This window comes from Poecile atricapillus, chromosome 27 (genome assembly GCF_030490865.1).
Source record: "Poecile atricapillus isolate bPoeAtr1 chromosome 27, bPoeAtr1.hap1, whole genome shotgun sequence".
Taxonomy (NCBI): domain Eukaryota; kingdom Metazoa; phylum Chordata; class Aves; order Passeriformes; family Paridae; genus Poecile; species Poecile atricapillus.
In genome coordinates, this window is record NC_081275.1 from 2457800 (window position 1) to 2476567 (window position 18768).

Here is an 18768-nt window from a genome sequence, read left to right on the forward strand (position 1 = left end):
GCACCCCCAGAACACTCCCAGCCCCCCACCCCCCAAACCCTCAGCACCCCCAACACTCTCAGTACCCCCAGAACTCCCCAGGGGAGCCCCCGAGGCTCAAGAGCAGGGCGAAGGCCCCCAGGGGGCTGGGGTGAGAGCTCAGTCACCCACTGCCCCCAGTGCTCGGGGGGGCGGGGGGGCTTCGCGGCCCCTTAATTCCCCGGTTAATCATTCATGGGGCCGGGGCGCAGCAAATCCCCCCGTGCCGGGGCCGGGATTAGGCGGGCGAGCGGCTGCCCAGCCGGCGAGGGGCCCCGGCAGCGGGGGGGTCCGCCGGGGGGGAGCCCTGTCCGTGAGGAGGGATTTCCTGTGCAGGGGGGGCCCACTTCCCACAGCTGGCGGGGGAACAGACACCACGGGGGTCCCCAGGCAGGAGGGGCTCGGAGGAGCCCTGCTGGACTCCCCTCTGGCACAGCGCTCCCAGACTCTGGGGGCAGGGGGTGCTGGCCCTGGGGGGGTGGCAGGGGGTGTTCGGGGGGTCGCAGCTCCCCGGGGCGCCGCGGGGGCGGCCGGGTGGGGGGAAGGCGTCGAGGCTTCGGCGCCTTGGCAGGGCGCCCCGGCACAGCTGCCTGCCTCCGGCCCGGGGCCGGGGGGGCCGGAAGGGGTTGGGGCCGTTCCCAGCGCCGGGGGCAGGAGAGGGGCGAGCGGGGGCCAGCGTGGGGGGCTTCCCCTTCCCACGGGGTCACCGGGATGGCTGGGACCTCTGATGCCGCATCCTGCTGGGGGGCACATGGCTGGTGACTGGTGTTTGGTGGGGTGTGAAGGAGCTGATCCGGGGCAGGGGGGCACCCCCATGGGGCCATCCGGAGCCCCCGGCTGATAGCGGGTGCCGCGCCCCCCGGGGGTGTCCAATGCTGGGGATGGAGGTGCCTGGTGTCATCCCCTTTCCTGGGGGTCCGGGGGGGCACCACTGCTGACTTGGGGCTATATTTAGTGTCTGTGCCGCAGAGCAGCAGGATGAATTTTAATGAGCATGTTCCGGCCGACTGCCTGCGCCCCGAGAACAGCACGGCCCCTCTAAACCCAAAATCCCCGCCGGATCAGGGTCTGCCACAGAGCACGGGGTCCCCACCCTGCTGGGGCAGTGCAGAGAGATCTGTAGTGGCACTGGGGACACCTGACAGGAGACGGGGAGCTGGTGATGAGTGTGAGAGGTGCCTGTCCACGTTCCAGAGGGGCCACAGGCGAACTCCAACCCTGCCTCAGTTTCCCACTGGGAAGCCAGGCAGCCTCCGGCAGGGGGATCTGGGGACATGTTGTGGTGTTGAGGTGGCCGAGCCCCATGGGCTGGGGGCAGGCAAGCTCGGCCACAGCCTTATCGCGGGCAGACGGTCGCGGGGGGCCGTGGCCGTGCCGTGTTTGCTGAGGATAAAGTGTACGGAACAGGCGGGGAGGGACGGGGGGGCCGTCACGCTGCTGCTGGCCCGCCACGCTGGGACCGCCAGCCATGCGCATGAGGACCCCAGGGTGACACGGGGACCAGAGGATCGATGTGGGCTATGGGGAACACAGCCCATGGGCGATCAGGGGCAGCAGGAGGTCCAGGAGTCCATCGGGGTCTGTGGGGACACCCACCAGCAGTCCCAGGTGTCACTCTCCTCCATGTTCTGGGTACCCCCATCCCCTGGGGACCACCATCCCCTGGTGGGGAACTCTCATTACCTGGGGACCACCATCCCTGGGAACCACCATCCCCTGGGGACCCCCGTTCCCCGGGTAGAGCTGTCCCCTTGTTGTTCCCATTCTCAGCAGCCCCGTGCCCTGAGAGCCGCTGGCCCTTGGGGACCCACCCCCCCCTTCCCTGGGTGTTGCCCGCGCTCCCCGAGTATGGGAAACCATCCCCTGGGTACACCCCTCCCAAGGAAACCTTCATCCCTTGGGGACCCTCCTCTCCTAGAAGCCTTCATGCCCCGGAGACCCCCATCCCCCTCGTCCCTGGGTGTCACCGCAGGACCGCCTGTGCAGTCTAGGGAGAGGGGTACCCATGGGGCTGGGGGGTGGGGGGCGGCCAGGCTGAACCCCCCGGGGGTCCCGGGGCCGAGCTGCGGGGCGCCGGGCGGGGGTGGGCGGGGGGGCGGCAGAGCGGCTTTAAGCCCGGGCATGACGGGACGTGTAGTCCGGGGAGGAAAAGGGGGGGCTGGGAGCAGGGACTGCTGGGAAGGGGGTGGGGTGGCACGGGCGGGTCGGGGGGCTCCGGGGGGCGACCCTCAGCGCCCTCCCCAGCGGTCCCCCCGGGCTCCCTGTGCACGCCGCCATCCCTGGCCCCACAGCAGCTCCGGCTCCGGCCCCACAGCAGGGTGCGGCCCCCGTCCTCCCCAGTGCCACACATCCCCCGGGGGGCGCAGGGGCAGGGCCCCCCGACGTGCGGGTGTCCTGCGGGGCCGGATCCTGCCCGGGGCGGTGCGGATCTGGGTGGGACCCCCGTGTCTGGTGTTTGTCCCTCCCCGGGCCGGGCTGGGCACCCCGGGGTGTGGAGATGCCCCTGCCCCGTGGGCACTGTCACTAATCCCCGTAGGGACCGTCCCAGAACTGCCATGAGCATCAACTCCACCCCACCGCCACCCAGCGAGGGCACCGTCCCAGCCCCTCCTGGGTGCTGTCCCCAAATCCTGTGGGCAGCCTCCCCACTCCCCACTGTCGCTATCACAGCATGCCCGTGGTCCCCAGCTCCCTGCGGGTGCCGTCCCCTGACCTCGTGGACACCAGGTTGTCACTGTCACAGCATCCCCGTGGGTGCTGTTCCCAGTCCCTGTGGGCACCATCCCCACACTGCCACGGGCATCCCCCTGGGCCTCCCTGGGTGCTGCCTCCGGTCCCCTTTCGGTACAGCCCCCCGCGCTGGGGTCGCCATGCCCCGTCCCCGTTGTCACTGTCACGACATCCCCGTGAGCACCGTCCCAAACTCCTGTGGGCACCAGCTTCAACCCCCCACGGGCACCATCCCGGGGACCCTGAGGGCACCGTCCCCAACCCCCGTGGGCACCTCCCCCTAGCCCCCCCCCGCCCGCAGCCCCCCACCCTGTGTTCACCACCCCCCGTCCTCGTTGTCGCTGTCACCACATCCCCGTGGGCACCGTCAGGGTTCCCATCGCACACCCGGGCCACGGCCACCGTCCCCACCCCGTGATCCCCGTGTCCTGCGCTCCCCATCCCGGGGTCACCCTCCCACGGTACGCCCGGACCCCGCCGCTCCCCCGTGGGTCCCCACGCGGGGCCGGGCGCGGCGGGTGCAGGGAGCGGCTGCGGCCGGCGGAGGGGGCTGCGGCCGCGGCGGAGCGGAGCGGGCGGGCGGCGGGGCCGGGAGAGGGAGGAGCCAGCTCCGTTCGTCCGCCGCCGCCGCCGCCGCCGCTGCGCCCCGCTCCGCTCCGCTCCGCGCCCCGCACCGCCGCTCCGAGCCCCGCTCCGCACCCCGCACCGCCGCTCCGCGCCCGCCGCCGTCGCCCCCAGGTACGGCCCGAGCGGCCCCCCCGGCCCCGCCGCCCCCCGGTTGTTTACCGCCGCCCCCCCGGGCCCCCCCGGCTGAGCACGGGCGCAGTTCGGTGCGTGGAATAGGGGGGTGAGGGGCGATCGTGTCGGGAGGCTGGGGACCCGCGGAGGGCTCGGGGGCCGCGAACCGCCAGGAAAAAACACGGGGAAAGATTTTTTTTTTTTTCTTGGAAAATCCGGGCGTTTGGCGTGGGGCGGGGGGGCCGCGTTCCCCCGTGGGGGCGGGGGTGGGGGGGCACCGCGCCCCCCACCCCCACCGCACCCTCCGCTGCTGCATGCGGGGCACGGCGCTGCCCCCCGCCCACCACGCCACGCCACGGGGGCAGCCCCCCCCCGGCTGTGGCCCCCCGGCCCCGCGGCCCCCCCGTGGCCGTGGCGTGGCGGCGTGGCGGGGTCCGGGCCGCGGCGTGGCTCTGCGGTGATGGGCGCGGGGCCGCGCCGTGGGCAGGTCGCGGGGCCGGGCCGTGGGCAGGCCGTGGCCCTGTCGCGGCGGGAGGGGGGGGGAACCGTGGACGGCCGGGCCGTGACGGCGCCGTGGGGTATCCGTGAAAGCTTTAGGGGCCCCTGTGGCCGCTCCCCCACACCCACCCCGCAGGGCGGCAGGAATGCTGCGATTTTTTTTTATTTTTAAAATTTTAAAATATTTTTTTAATTCTTTTTTTTTTTTTTTTTTTTGCGCCGAGAGCAGAGCGCGGGGGGGGGCGGGGGGGGCGGTTCGGCCGCTCCCGGTTAGGGCGGGGGCAACGGGGGGGCGTCCCCGGTGCGGCGGGGCGAAGGGGGGGGCTCAAGCCCCGCACCACAGGCTTCGCTCTGAGCGGGGCGCGGGGCGTGGCGGGAGCTCCCCTCTCCACGGCGCCCCGTGGTCCCGCGGGGTGTCCCTCACACCAACCCCGGGGTGGGGGCGGATCCTGCCCCCGGTCCGGTGTCTCCGCCGGGGTTAGGGATGCGGTCCCAACCGGACTCTTGGCGCGTCCCCACTGTGCGATGCGGGGAAACTGAGGCAGGGGCGGGCGGGCGCGCGCCACGGCCAAGGTCACCCCGGGACCGCGACCTTCAGCCGTGACCCCCCCGCCGGGGGCTGCCACCGGCACCGGGAGCCGCACCGGGAGGCCGAGCTGCGCTTCACCCTGCCTGACCCCCGACGGCACCGGGGACCCCCGCAGCTCCCTTGGAGCTCTAGGGGGGCTGTGACTGCCGTGGGGCGCGGGCAAACCCCGGTGGAACCGGTTTGGGGGGGCTCCCCTGCCCGGGGGTCTTGGCGCAGGGTGGGGGCGCGGCTCGTCCCCCCCTCCCCACGGCAGTGCCGTGCGGCTGCATGTGCCCCCCGCAATGGTGCGGACCCCGCGCCTCGCGGAGCGGGATCCTCGCGTGGGGGTTCTCCCCGGCACCCCTTACCCTCCCGCCGCCGTGACCTTCGCGGGCCCGCGGCGTGGTCGTCCCGCGGACGGGTTCCCGGAGGGGGGAGCGTGGGCCGTACACGCCCCGTGTCCCGCACCCTGCTCCGCAGGGACTGGGGGGGCTGCGGGCGCACCCCGGACCCCTCCTGACGGGCGGCGGCTGCAGGAAGTGGGACCCCCCCTCCCGGCTCGGCTCCTCTCCCCGCTAGCGCATTCCCGGGGCGGCAGAGACTGAAGCAGCGGCGGGGACGCCCCTGGGGTCCCATCCCGCGGACCCCCGGCCCCGCCGGACCCCGCGCAGCCGCTGGTGCGTGGGGGCGGGGCCGGACGCCTGGGTCCCCCTCCGGACTGGGGGGGAAGAGGAGGAGGAGAAGGGGGGGATGCGGTGTAGGCGAAGGCGGGCGCGGGCTACGCTCCCAGGGCCCCGCTCAGGCTGGATGCGGGCGGGGGGCTCAGCGGGGTCGGGCCCCCAGGGGCGGTGCCGTTCGGGATGTCCCCCGTGCTGCAGACCCTCGGACAGGGTCGGGTGACTGCAGGCAAACGGCGAGGACTGTCCCCCGTGTCCCCTTCTCAGGGGGGGGACGGGCTCCCACGGGCGGTCTCGGTGCTGTGTCCCGGTGCCCGTTCCCATGTCCCGGTGCCTGTCCCTGTGTCCCCTTATCGGTGCCCGCACTGGACACCTCGTGGCGGCCTCCTCCCTCCTTCAAGCAGGGTCCCGCGGGGAGGGGACCCAGGAGCCCCCCCACCCCCGTCCCCGTGCACGTGAACCGGAGCCCCCGATTTAGAAACGTCCCATGCTGTGCCAAGGGCTGAGAATAGCTCCTGGCGTCCCGGCACACCTCCTGGGGCCAGGGGCACCCCGCGGGGCTCGGGGCCCGCAGCCACCCCAAAGGGCTGAGACTGGGCACACCCAGCACACACCAGGTGCTCGGGGGTCCCTCCTGGATGACCTTCGTGGCCTGGACAAGCAGTGACACAGGGATGAGGCAGATCCTGCGTGCTGGCACAGGGGACACAGCGCTGGGGATATGGGAGTATGGCTCTGCCGGGCAGCTCCGGTGGGATGGGAAACTGAGGTGGGATGAGGAAAGGGAGGCACAGCTGAACGCTCAGACTGCAGGACGGAGCCGGCCGGTGTGGCCTTGGTTGGATGTGGTGTTATTGGGAGTCCTGTGGGGTTTGTGGGGGCTGCGGGGCCGGGGGCAGGTCATGCTGCAGGTCCCCACGGTGGTGATGCAGGACCCGTCGGACACAGGACCCATTGGAGGCTCAAGGCCACAGCACTGGTTGCCCAGTCAGTGTCGGGACAGGTCACCAGCCCTGCAGCCACCAGCCGTTGTCCGAGTGGTGGCTTCTCTGAGCCGCAAGCTACAGGGAGAACACGAACCCAGGCTCAGCCATCCTCTGCCACAGCACAGCCCACACCCCACATGTGTGGGGAGGGGGCACCACGCAGGGCTCCCGTGGCACTGGGTGGGCTGCCCTGATGTCAGGCCCGTGGCATCCCCCTTGCTGGGGCTGCCCAGCTGCTGCGCATGCCTGGGATTCCTGCAGCCTTCCCTGCACAGCACAGCACAGTGCAGCTCGCTGTCCCCACTGCCACACGTGCCCACGGCACCGGGCACCGCGCGGCCCCGGGCACGGTGCGCTGGACACTGGCACAGGTGTGTGTGCGATGAGCGCGCAGCTCCAGACGCAGACACGCGTGTGGCACTTGGCACAGCCTCAAACGCGGGCATCGGCGCGTGCCGGGTGCTGCCAGCCGTGGCACGGCAGGTGCCCTGTGCCTGGCCACACTCCCGTGGCACGGTCCTGCCAGCCGCTGCGGCCAGGCTTCTTCAGGCGGCGGTGGCGGATCTGTACCACGCTGGTGCCCACCGTGATGCTGCCCCAGTGCCCACCAAGAAGCTGCCCTGGTGCCCACCGTGATGCCGCAGCGCCCGCGATGACACTGTCCCGGTGCCCGCATGGCCGGGCATCGGTGGCCGCGGGTCTGCCCTGCCCCCAGCTCGTGCTAATCACACTAATTGGCACCGTGGCTAAAGCGCTTAGGCCCTCACCTCTCTGACCCGGCTGGCAGCTGGGCTGGGGGGGGGGGGGGGTGCTGGGACCCCCGGAGCCCATCTGTGCTGGGGGGCAGGGACACGGCAGTGGCCCCCTGGGGCGGCCCCGGTGTCCCGCACCCACGTCCGGCTGCGCCGAGGCGGTCAGTGCCTGTGTGGAAGGGCGTCCCCATTGTCTGGGGTCCCCGTTCCGGGGGTCTCCGGGGGTGGGGTCTGTGGGGAGCGGGCTGCTGGGTGCCCCCACTAGGGCGAGGTGGCTCCCGCCGTCGGCCCAGCCCCGGACTTTGCCCCCGGGTTGTTTTCAGCCGCCTGCAACCACCCGACTCAGCAGAAACGCTCCCCTGGGCGTGGGGCTGGGCTGGGGGGGCGCCGGGGGGGCTCCCGCTGGCTGCCACCCCGCTCCCACCCAGCACCTGGTGCTGCAGGTGGGACGCGCAGGTTTGGGTGCCGGCGGCGCAGGGTGGGCTGAGACCTGACTGCGCTCATCACACGTGTCCCGCTGGAGGAGGAGGAGGAGGAGGAAGAGGAGGAGAAGAGCCGCCTCCCGTGTCTGTCTGTCTGGGCCGCCCCAGCGCGCCCGGGATTCCTCGAGTGACGGTTCCTGGAGCGGCACCGCAGGCTCCGCCGGGTGATCCCAGGGTGCCGGTGATGCCGGGGGTGTCAGGGGGCTGCTGGGGTCTCGCTGGGGTGGCGAACCCCGACCTAACGCCGCTGCCCCCCGGCTGAGCCTCTCTCGTTTGGGGCTGCACCCGCCAGGCCACCTCAATGGGGAAACTGAGGCGGGGTTGCCGAGCCCACCCACACCACAGTGGCTTTGGGGACACCCCATATTCCACCCAACAGTGGTTTCACCGCGACGTCGATGCACCCCGAGCCCCACACATGCACCGAGCGTGTCGGGGCTCTGCCGGCGAGCGGGGTCCCGCGGGAGAGGGGCGGGGGGCGGCGGGGGGGCCGGTGCCCGGCGGGGGCCGCGCAGCTCTGGATCCCTGCCAGTGCCTATACTTGGAAGTTCTCCGCGCGCCGTTCCCATATGGAACAAACATTTGCTGCAGCCCCCGGCTCTATAGGTACTGCCGGCCCCAAACCCGGCCTGAGGCTGCGGCGAGGGGCGCCCAGGCCTCATGAGCCCCCCGAGGCGGGGAGTGTACCCCGGGGTGCTGGGATGCGGTGCGGTGCCTCAGTTTCCCTGAAGAGGCTGGTGCAGGCGACGCCCCCTCCTCAGGCGTTCTGGGGGACCCCTCGTGCCAACCTCCCCCCGTGCGGCTCGGGGTGCTCTGTGCACCCATGGGTGCAGCATCCCTTACCCCCCATCCCTCGCCGGTCAGGGTGTCCTCGGCTGGAGGGGGGGCAGCAACAAGGGGAGCCTGCCGGGGCGCCCCGTAGCGTGGGGGTGTCGGAGCGGGGGGGGCTCCAGCCCCGTCCGCCGCGTTTTAAATCCGCCGGAGGAATTTCTGTGGCGGCCAAGACAAACGTGACCTACTTTCTGCTGTCCCCGCGCGGAGCGGAGGAGCCCGGGGCTGGGCACCGCGCCCGCCGCGGCCCCCCCGTGTCCCCCCCGGCGCGGGCTGAGGCCCCCCGCGCCCCTCACACCCCTCCGAGCCGGGAGGGTCACCGGGGGGTCACGGGGGGGGGTTTGTGAGCAGGGCCCCCCATCGTACCGTGGCGCTGGATGGGTGCTGGTTATCCGTGGGATGTGGAACGGGGTGGGCACCGAGAGCCGGGGGTGCTGCCGCCGTCGTGCTTCGGTGTCCCCGTCACGGGGGGCCGGGGGGGGGTCGGGGGGTGCCCCGCGGTGCTGTCCCTGCCCTGACACCCCCTACAACGTGTCTTTGCCACAGCAGAGCTCGCAGAGGAGGGATCTCCTGGACCCCCGGCGCCCCCCACCCCGTAAGTCGCCACCTACCCCATAAGTCACCCCCACCCCATAGGACGCCCCCCTCACCAAGAGTCACCCCCAGCCCCAGATTTGGGGGTGTTCAGGGCTCAGCCTGGCTCCCGAGCGCAGCTCCCGAGGGGCTTCCCTGGGTGGTGAGGGACTGCCCTCTGCACCCCCTCCCCACCGGGCTCCCCCGACCTCTTGGGGAGCCCCCCCAGCCCCGCCCCAAAGGTCGGGGGCGCTCCCTGTGTGTGTTTGTGCTTTGCTGCACGCTCACAGCCCTGGGCATGTTCTCACACAGCCTTGAACCCTGCGTGTGCTTTTGCACACCCACCCACACCTGTGCACACTCACACAGCCTTGCACACCTCTGCACACACCTGTGCACACTCACACAGCCTTGCACACCTCTGCACACACCTGTGTGTGCTCTTGCACAACCCTGAACACATCTCTTACACACCTGTGCTGCCACAGCTTCGCACACCTGTGCATGCTCTTGCACACCCATACACGCTCTCACACACCTGTGCACGCTCTTGCACACCCGTACATTCTCTTGCACACCTGTGCACGCGCTCCCACGTGCCCTGCACACTTGTGTGCATGCTCTCTCACAGCGTGGCACACCTGTACACACACTTGCACACCTGTGCACAGTCTTGTACGTCTCTGCATGCTCTCCCACAACCCTGCACACTCTCTGATTCCCTTAATGCTCTCACAGCTTTGCACACCTCTGCACTCTCACCCCGCTGTGCACACTGTCACCCCGCTGTGCACACTGTCACCCCGCTGTGCACACTCTCACCCCGCTGTGCACACTCTCACCCCGCTGTGCCCTCTGGCCCAGCCCCGGTGCTGTCGCACACACCCTGCACGTCGCTCCCTCCTTGTGTTCTCGCACGTCCCTGGTGCCCTCGCCCAGCCCTGGGCGCCCTTGCACGCTCCACACGTTCCTGCACACTCACACCCAGCCCTCCCCGGTGGCCGCAGCTCCTGGGGGCACCCCATGGCTTCACACCCCTCCCTGGGGTTCCCGTCCGTGTCCCCTTTCCCCCTGCCGGAGGTCCGGGCTGACGCCGCTGTCCCGCAGGGTCCGGCCCGGGATGCTGCGCGGTGCTGAGCACTGAGGGGCACCATGGGGTGCGCGGCGTAGCCCCCCGCCGTGGCCGCCCCGCCGTGGCCACCCCGCCGTGGCCCCCGCGTGGCGCCGGAGCCCCCTCGGTCGGTGCTGAGCGCTCCTTGATGGAATTGCGGTGAATGGAACAGAAGCCCAGCACCCTGGACCCGCTGTCGGAGCCAGAGGACACCCGGTGAGCCCCCACCCCAGCACGGGGACATGCGGGGGACACGTGTGGCACCGCGCCTGGAGTGTCCCTGCGTGGCCTGCGCCTGGCTGTGCCCTCTGTGTCCCCAAGTGTCCCCGTACCTGCTGCACCCCTGTGCCCACTGTGTCCCTTGTGTCCTCGAGCCCAGGGTGTCCCCATGCATCCCTGCACTGCCCATGCCCTGGGTATCCCATGTCCCTGTGTGTCCCATGTCCTAGGTGTCCCTTGTGTGTCCCTGTGCCCACCGCGTCCCTGTCCACCCGCTATGTCCCCACGCGTGTTCCCAACCTGGGTGTCCCCATGTCCTGTGCATCCCCGTACCCCCCATGTCCCCAGTGTCCCTATGTGCCCTCACGTTCTGGGTATCCCCACGTGTGCTCACGTCCTGGGTGTCTCCCCTGCACCCCACACGTCACCAGGTGTGTCCATGCCCAGGTGCCACTGTTACCCCGAGCCCACACGTCCCCACTCGTGGCACTCCCAGCCGCCCCCTCCCCACGGAGACCCCTCGCTCCCCACGCCCGGGGCTGTTTCGGGCCCCCGGTGGGGGGGTGGCGGTCCGGGGTCACCTTGGGTTGGAGCCCCCCGGGGGGGATGTGGGGGTCCTGGGGGCGCTCCCCCGCCCCCCCCCGCAGGTGCCGATCCCCGCAGCCTCGGGGCCCCCCCCCCCGCGGGGACGGGCGCGCGCGGACCCCCGCCGCCCGTCATTGGCTGAGCCCCCGATGACGTCACTTCCCCGCTCAGCCAAAAGGACATTTTGTCTTTGACTGTGAATGAGCCCCTCCCCCACCCGCCCCTCCCCCAACCTTCCCCGCCCCTCCCCCACCCCCCCACCCTTTCCCTTCCCCTCCCCCACCCGCCACCCTTTCCCTTCCCCTTCCCCTCCCTCACCTCCCCCCTCCCCGCCCGGTCCCAGCCCCCCCGGGGCGGTGCCGTGTCCCGGAGGGGGGGTCCCGGCTGGGGTGTTCTAGTTCGGGGGTCCCCAGGGCCCTCTCCTACCCCCCCCATCCCGCACCGCAGGGCCCGACCCCACCTGTGACATCGCCGGGCGGGGGCTGCCCCCTTCCCCGCAAAGAAGGGGGTCCGAGAGGGATTTTGGGGATCTGCTGGAAATTTGGGGGGGGGACAGCGGGAATCCGTGAGCACTCTCCCAGCCTGTTCCCCCCCGGCTCCCGCAGGTGGCTGGATGGGAAGCGCAAAAGAAAGAGCAGCCAATGTTTGGTGAAGAGCAGCATGTCAGGTACGGGGACCCGCGGCACCCGCTGAACTCCCCCGGGCACCCCATGGCCCCCCCCCGGGTCACCCAAACACCTCGCTAAATGTCCTCGCCATGTTCTGCAGGCACCCCGTGTCCTGGGGGCCACCCTGGGGGCCCCGAGTCCTTGCCGGGGTCTCCTGGACACGTCGTGTCTCACCTGGGTCCCCCAAAGTCTATGGACACCCCTTGTCCCCCATGGGCACCCCAGGATTCCTCTGTCCGTGCACCCCAGTATCCCCCGGAAACCCCAGGTCTCGACTGGGCTCCCCAGAGCGTCACGGACACCCCTTGTCCCCTGTGGGCACCCCAGGAACTCCGTCTCGTTGCCAGGGTCCCACGGACACCCCCCGTCCCTGGTGGCCAGCCCGAGGTGCCCCTGTCCCGCCCCAGAGTCCCCCCCCGCACCCCACACCCCTGCCGGGTCTCCCGGGGTCCCAGGTCCCCCACGTCCCCGTCGGTGCCCCGTGGGTCGGGGCGGTGCTATCGGGGCGGCAGCGCCCTGGGGTGGGCGATAAGGGGGGCCCCGCGGGCGCTGCCCCCCGCCCTGCCCCATTCCCCGGCGGGGAGCGGCCGGCGCCGGCGGGACCTGGCGGGGGGGGCCGGGGGGAACCCGTCCAGTCCCGCCCATCCCCTGCACCCGCCCCGCTCCGTGAGGGAGGGAACACCCGGGGACCCCCACACCCCGCACCTGCAGAGCGCCGGAGTGTGCTCGAGGGGTCCCCTCACCTGGGTTTGTGGGGTCCCGGGTGGGTGCTGGGGACACCCCCCCGAATTATGGCTGCTCTCTACAGGGGGGGGGACCCGGGCATCCAGCCCCCTCCCCATCTCTCCCATCCCTCAGGGATTCCCACTTCCAGCACCCCCAAAACACGAGGGTGGGCTCCTGGGGGGACACGAGGAGCCCAGGGTGCTGGGGACCACCCCGTGCATCATGGATGATCCGTGCCTCAGTTTCCCTGTGCTGTTGGTGGTGGGGGGCTGGTCCCTGGGGCTGCCAGGCAGGGGGACCCCGGACAACGGCGGGGACAGTGGGTCTTTGTGTGCCAGGGGGACGGGGACCCCCCCGCTGCCGGTCCCCGGCCGGATAATGGGATAATGGGGGCTTTATTGGTGCGGGGGGCTCAGGCACCCCCCACACACCCCAGCGTTAACCCTTCCCGTGCCGGGGCATGGGCAGTGGCAGGGCAGACAGTGGTGGGTGCAGACAGAGGGGAAACTGAGGCACAGAGAAGGGAGGGTGTGCTGGGCATCCCTGGCATGGGGGGTGTGAGGAGGGTCCCTCATGGTGCATGCCAAGGGTCTCTGATGTGGGGTGTGCAAGGGGGTCCCTGAGTCAGGGCCCTGGGGGGCCCCAATGGGGGGGGTGTGGGAAGGTCAGTGGTACAGGGTGCTCCAGGGGTCCCTGATTTGGGGTGCCCTGGTGTTACCCTGCCATGGAGTTCTCTGGGGGTCCCTGATTTGGGGTACCCTGGGGTTACCCTGCCATAGAGCACTCCAGGGGTCCCTGACATGGGAATTTCTGTCACGGGGTGCTCTGGAAGTCTGTCATGGGAATTCCTGTCATGGAGCACCCCACGAGTCCCAGCTGTGGGGGGCCCTGCCCTGGGGTGCCCTGGGGTGCCCTGACTCGGGGGTCCCCACAGGGTACATCCCTAGTTACCTGGACAAAGATGAACAGTGTGTGGTGTGCGGGGACAAGGCCACCGGTTACCACTACCGCTGCATCACCTGTGAGGGCTGCAAGGTGAGTTGGGGCAGGGGGGGCTTGTGGGGCTCCGGGGGGCTCAGCAGGGCTCACGGTCTCACCCCCTGTGCCCTCCCCAGGGATTTTTCCGTCGGACCATCCAGAAGAACCTGCACCCCACCTACTCCTGCAAATACGATGGGTGCTGCGTCATCGACAAGATCACCCGCAACCAGTGCCAGCTCTGCCGCTTCAAGAAGTGCATCTCCGTGGGCATGGCCATGGACCGTGAGTTGGGGGGCACGGGGGGGCTCGGCTGGTGGGGCAGGTTGGGGTCCCAGCACCCTGGGGCACATTGGGGTACCCAGATCAGCTGCAGGACCAGGGTGGGATGTCAGGTGCTGTGCTGCGGTACATGGTGGGCAGAGATGCATGAATGGGGGGGGTCCTAGCTGATGGGGGGGGTCCCAGATGACATTGGGGGGTTTCTGGGAGCTGGGCTGGGGGCCTGGTGCTATGGGGCGAGTTGGGGTGCCCAGAGCAGCCACAGGAGGAGGCCGGGGGGTGACCATGGGGTGCTGTGCTGCGGCTGTGGGGTGCATGGGTGGGGGGTCCCGGCTGATGCTGGGGGTCCCGGCAGTGGTGCTGGATGACTCGAAGCGGGTAGCCAAGCGGAAGCTGATCGAGGAGAACCGGGAGCGGCGGCGGAAGGAGGAGATGATCAAGTCCCTGCAGCACCGCCCCAACCCCAGCGCCGAGGAGTGGGAGCTGATCCATGTTGTGACAGAAGCCCACCGCAGCACCAATGCCCAGGGCAGCCACTGGAAGCAGAAGCGGAAATTCCTGGTGAGGGGATGCAGCAGAGGGACTCTGTCACCATCCCAGCCCCCCACCCTGCCCCCAGCCCCACTGGGATCTGCTGAGCACTCGCACCCTCAGCACACACACGGTGGCAGTGCCAGGCTTTGGGATGTCACCGGTGTCCTTGGGCAGTCGAGGGGGGTTGGGACATCGCTCAGTGTCCTTGAGCTGGTCACCCCCAAAGGGTTCAGGGGTGAGCAGTGACCGAAGGGGACAGCTGTGCCCGCGGGTGGCCCCAGCCCTGCCACTGGCCCTGTCACTGTCCCTGTCACACAGCTCCCTCTCCTGGCTGCTGCACCAGCCCTGCCACAACTGTTCCCGGTGACACAGGGACCTCACGGGGGAGCAGGGTCACATCACGGCCCCCCCGGGGTCCCAGGGAGCGGGAACAGGATGACACCGCACCCCCAACACTGCTGCCCACCATGGGGGTCCCAGAGGGTGACACAGTCACGCTGCACCCCTCAATGTCCCATCTGCTGTGGGGGTCCCAGGGGTGACGTGGTCACACCGCCATCCCCAGTGCCACCATGGTGGTCCCAGGGGGCACACGGTGACATCACATCCCCAACCCCACCGTGTCCCCCACAGCCTGAGGACATCGGCCAGTCCCCCATGGCCTCCATGCCCGACGGGGACAAAGTCGACCTGGAGGCGTTCAGTGAGTTTACAAAAATCATCACCCCGGCCATCACCCGCGTGGTCGACTTTGCCAAAAAACTGCCCATGTTTTCAGAGGTAACGGCGGGCTGGGGAGTTTGGGAGGTTCTGGGGCGATCTGCCCAGGCTCTGAGTCACACCAAACCCCCCCCAAAACTGCTCCCTTGTCCCCCCAGCTGCCTTGTGAGGACCAGATCATCCTGCTGAAGGGGTGCTGCATGGAGATCATGTCGCTGCGGGCGGCCGTGCGCTACGACCCCGAGAGCGAGACGCTGACGCTGAGCGGGGAGATGGCAGTGAAACGCGAGCAGCTCAAGAACGGCGGCCTCGGCGTCGTCTCCGATGCCATCTTCGACCTGGGCAAGTCCCTCTCTGCCTTCAACCTGGATGACACCGAGGTGGCCCTGCTCCAGGCTGTGCTGCTCATGTCCTCAGGTAATGGGTGATGGGTGGAATGGGGTGGGCACCCCAGCGCCCAGGGAGTCAGAGGATGTTGTGTTGGGTGGGCACCCCGATGCTCAGAGCTCTCCCTGTCCTGGGGGTGTGTTGGGTGGGCACCCCGATTCTCAGAGCCCCCCAACATCTTCAGAGTGGTTTGGGTAGGAAACTTTGCACCCCTGGATTTTGGGGGGATTTGGGGTGGGCACCCCAATTCCCAGAACTTCAGGCAGCTGTGCCAAGCTGGGAGGGGTCCCAGGAGCATGAGGTGAGCACCCCAGTCCTGGGTACCCAGGAGCACAGGCTGAGCCTCTTGGTCCCCTGGGGACCCCTGCCAGGCTGATGTGGGTCTGGGGGGTGAGCACCCCAAAACCCAGGGGGACACTGGGTGGGACACTCAGCCCTGTGAGAGGGACAATCCCTGCAGGTGCTGGACTGGGAGAGGGACTCTTCCATGGGCAGAGAATGCCAGGACAACAAGCAGAGGTTTAAACTAAAAAGGGGAGATGGTGATGGGGTACATGGAAAAAATTCCCTCCTCTGAGGTTGGTGAGGCCCTGGCACAGGTTGTCCAGAGCAGCTGTGGCTGCCCCATCCCTGGAAGCGTCCAAGGCCAGGTTGGATGGGGCTTGGAGCAACCTGGGCTAGTGGAAAGTGTCCCTGCCCATGGCAGGGGTGGCACTGGAGGAGCTTTAACGTCCCTTCCCGCACAAACCATTCTGAGATTCCACAATCCCCTGACTGTTCCCTGCTTCCCGCAGACCGGACGGGGCTGATCTGCGTGGAGAAGATCGAGAAGTGCCAGGAGACGTATCTGCTGGCCTTTGAGCACTACATCAACTACCGCAAACACAACATTCCCCACTTCTGGCCCAAGCTGCTGATGAAGGTGACGGATCTGCGGATGATCGGCGCCTGCCACGCCAGCCGCTTCCTGCACATGAAGGTGGAGTGTCCCACCGAGCTCTTCCCCCCCCTCTTCCTCGAGGTCTTCGAGGACCAGGAGGTGTAGGGCTGACACCCCCCACCCTGTGCCCCCCCAACCCCGCTCTGGCCCCCCCAAAATCTTTCTCATCCCCCTGTAAGGACAAGGGGATGCTGTGCCCAGGGTGGGGGTCCTGCTGTGCCCCCCAACAGCCATCCCCCCCGCCCCAGGACTTGACGAATTTTGTTTGTTTGCACAGGGAAGGGCCCCGACGGTCGAGCGTTCCCTTTATTGTCCTTCTCTTCGTAGATTATTATTTTTTAAGCATTTATTTCCCTCCCTGAGAGGCTAAAATATTAAACTAACTGCACTTTGGAAGGAGGAGGAGGAGGAGGAGGAGGAGGAGGAAGAGCAGGGAGGAGAGGAGGGGGCTCTGGGCTGCACAGGGAGAGGCTGCCCCGGCCGGGGGGCCGTGGCCATATGCACTTTTGGCCGGGCAGCAATTTGGGGGGCTGGGGTGGGGGCCAGGACCCCCCCCACATAGCAGGGCAGGGGCTGGAACCCCCATCCCCCATAGTGGGGTGAGGGCCAGGACCCCCCCATAGCAAGGTGGGGGCCAGGACTCCCCCCCACAGCAGGGTGGGGGCACAGGGGGGGCACAGGGGTGGCGAGGGGGGACCCCAGCCCATTGGGGTGCAGGGCTGGTGGACCCCCCCCCAGCCCACTGGGTCTGCCCCGGCTGGGGTGATACCCCTGTGTGCCCCCCTTATCCCCAAATTTGGGGCCAGATTTGGGGTTTTGGGGGTTCTCTTGTCTTTTTTGGGCTGAGAGGAGATGATTTTGTGCCAAGCGCCGCGGATGGTGGGCGCTGCAGGACACTGGGGGGGAGGGGGCCACTCCCCCCCCCCCAACCCCCCCCAACTTTTTCGTTGTCCTTTTTTTTTTTGTTGTTTTTCCCCTCGTCCTCGTGGGTTTTGTCGTGTCCGTCAGGAGTTGCAAAGGCCCCGGAGGCACCGGCAGGGGGGGCGGTGGGTGCCCCCCCGGGACCCCCCACTGCACTACTGCCCCAGCCCCCCGGCAGCAGCACTTTGGGGGGGCTGCACCCCCCAACCGCCCCCCCGATGCTCCCGGGGGGGCCGGGCTGAGGTGGGGGCCGGCAGGGGGAGTCCCACAGGGGGCTTTGTGGGGGGGGGGGCACAGCTGCAAGGGGGCACCCGGGAATGGTTTTATCACCTTTTTCCGCCCCCCCCCCCCCAAATTTAGGTTTGTGAATTTTTTCTTACCTCAGGCGGAGGCCGAGGGGGGGTGCGGGCCGGGGGGGGCCGGCGAGGCAGGCCGGGCCCACCTAAGCTAATATATATATATATATATATATATAAATATATATAAAATATATAATTTTTGTAATTAAAAAAAAAATCTTTTTACGGGTCGTTTAAAAGCAGAAAATCCCAACACCAGACACGTCCCCCCACAGGCACAGGGGGCCGGGCTGGGCTCCCCCCACACCCCAGACTCCCCCAACCATGGGGGTCGTGTCGGGGGACCCCGCCAGACCCCCTGCAGCTGGGTTGGGGGGCACAGCGGGGCTGTGGCACCCCAGGGTGCCCTGGGTGTGGGGGCGCCTGCCCCCAGCCCCAAGTACCAGCGCCGGATTTGACCTTGGTGCAAAATGTCTTAAACCCCGGGTGCCCGGCTCGGGGGTCCCGGCAGCACCGGCTGCGGGCGGTGCAATAGGAGCCGAACACTAACGCCCGCAATGGGGGGCGCAGGGCTCGGGGGGTTCGCCCCCCACCCCCGGCAGCACCGGCCCCAACACGTGCCTTCGGGCCACGGCTGGGGCCGCGGCACCCGGGGGATGCCGGTGGTGCCGTGGCCGTGCCGGTGCCGTGGCCACGCGTGCTGGGCGTTGTGCCAGCGCGGTGGCTGTGCCGTGTCAGCGCCGGTGCCACGGCCACGCGTGTCGGCGCCGTGGCCGTGCCGTGTCAGTGCCATGGCAACTCCTGTTGGTGCAATGATGGCGCGGTGCCGTGGCCGTGCCGGTGCCGTGGCTGTGCCGGTGCCGTGGCCGTGCCATGTCGTGGCCGTGCCGGTGCCGTGGCCGTGCCATGTCGTGGCCGTGCCGGTGCCGTGTCCCCACGTACACTCCGTGTGACACCGCGCGCTCCCGCCGCCACACGGCAGCGCCGTCGCGGGACGTGTCTTAATCAGCCCCCGCCGTGACCCCCCCACCCCCCGAGCGGCCACACGGGGCAGCTTGTCCCGGGGTGGGGGGCTCAGCCCGGCCCCCCCTCACCCGCTGCCCCCCGCACGCCCCCCCCAACCCTGTACTCCCCCCACCCTCCCCGTGCCCCTCCCGGGCCGTCCCCGCGTCTCCGTCTCGCGTCGCCATCGCACGTCCAGCATCCAGCGTCGGTCCCGGGGGGCCACACCGGTGCCCCCCACCCCTGCGCCACCTCCCCCGGGCCACCCCCGCCCCGCGTCCCCCGTCCCCGCGCCCCTCGCCCACCCCCCCAAGCACATACCTCATGGCTCCCGGAGCTGCCCCTGCCCGCGGGCGTCGAGCCCGGCCGGCACCTGGCCCAGCACAGCCCCGGCACGGCCCGGCTCGGTGTGCCCCACACCAGGGGTCCCCCACTATGCAGGATGCCGGGGGGGCCGCGGCCGGCGTCGCTGAATGTAGGGGCGCGGGCCGGGGGGGCCGCGGAGCCCCCGTGACAATCACAGTCTGTGACGTGCGATTTTAA

General features: G+C 69.5%; 2 protein-coding genes across 3 annotated transcripts; both read left to right on the forward strand.

Moving 5' to 3' along the window:
- The first annotated feature begins 3329 nt into the window (after positions 1-3329).
- THRA (thyroid hormone receptor alpha) lies at positions 3330-16237 on the forward strand. 2 transcript variants are annotated; one of them, XM_058857942.1, is made up of 10 exons: positions 3330-3486; positions 8830-8875; positions 9961-10180; positions 11374-11435; positions 13097-13197; positions 13278-13425; positions 13778-13983; positions 14590-14736; positions 14835-15093; positions 15858-16237. In XM_058857942.1, the coding sequence occupies exons 3-10, from the start codon at positions 10128-10130 to the stop codon at positions 16106-16108; spliced, it is 1227 nt and encodes a 408-aa protein (XP_058713925.1). In that variant the 5' UTR covers positions 3330-3486; positions 8830-8875; positions 9961-10127; the 3' UTR covers positions 16109-16237. The 2 variants fall into 2 exon arrangements, with proteins under 2 accessions (XP_058713925.1, XP_058713926.1); XM_058857943.1 differs by having other exon boundaries at positions 3339-3486; positions 8827-8875.
- Positions 16238-17780: 1543 nt separating this feature from the next.
- Positions 17781-18739, forward strand: LOC131588697 (uncharacterized). The gene is made up of 2 exons (XM_058857620.1): positions 17781-18161; positions 18302-18739. The coding sequence occupies exons 1-2, from the start codon at positions 17781-17783 to the stop codon at positions 18737-18739; spliced, it is 819 nt and encodes a 272-aa protein (XP_058713603.1).
- Positions 18740-18768: the final 29 nt, after the last annotated feature.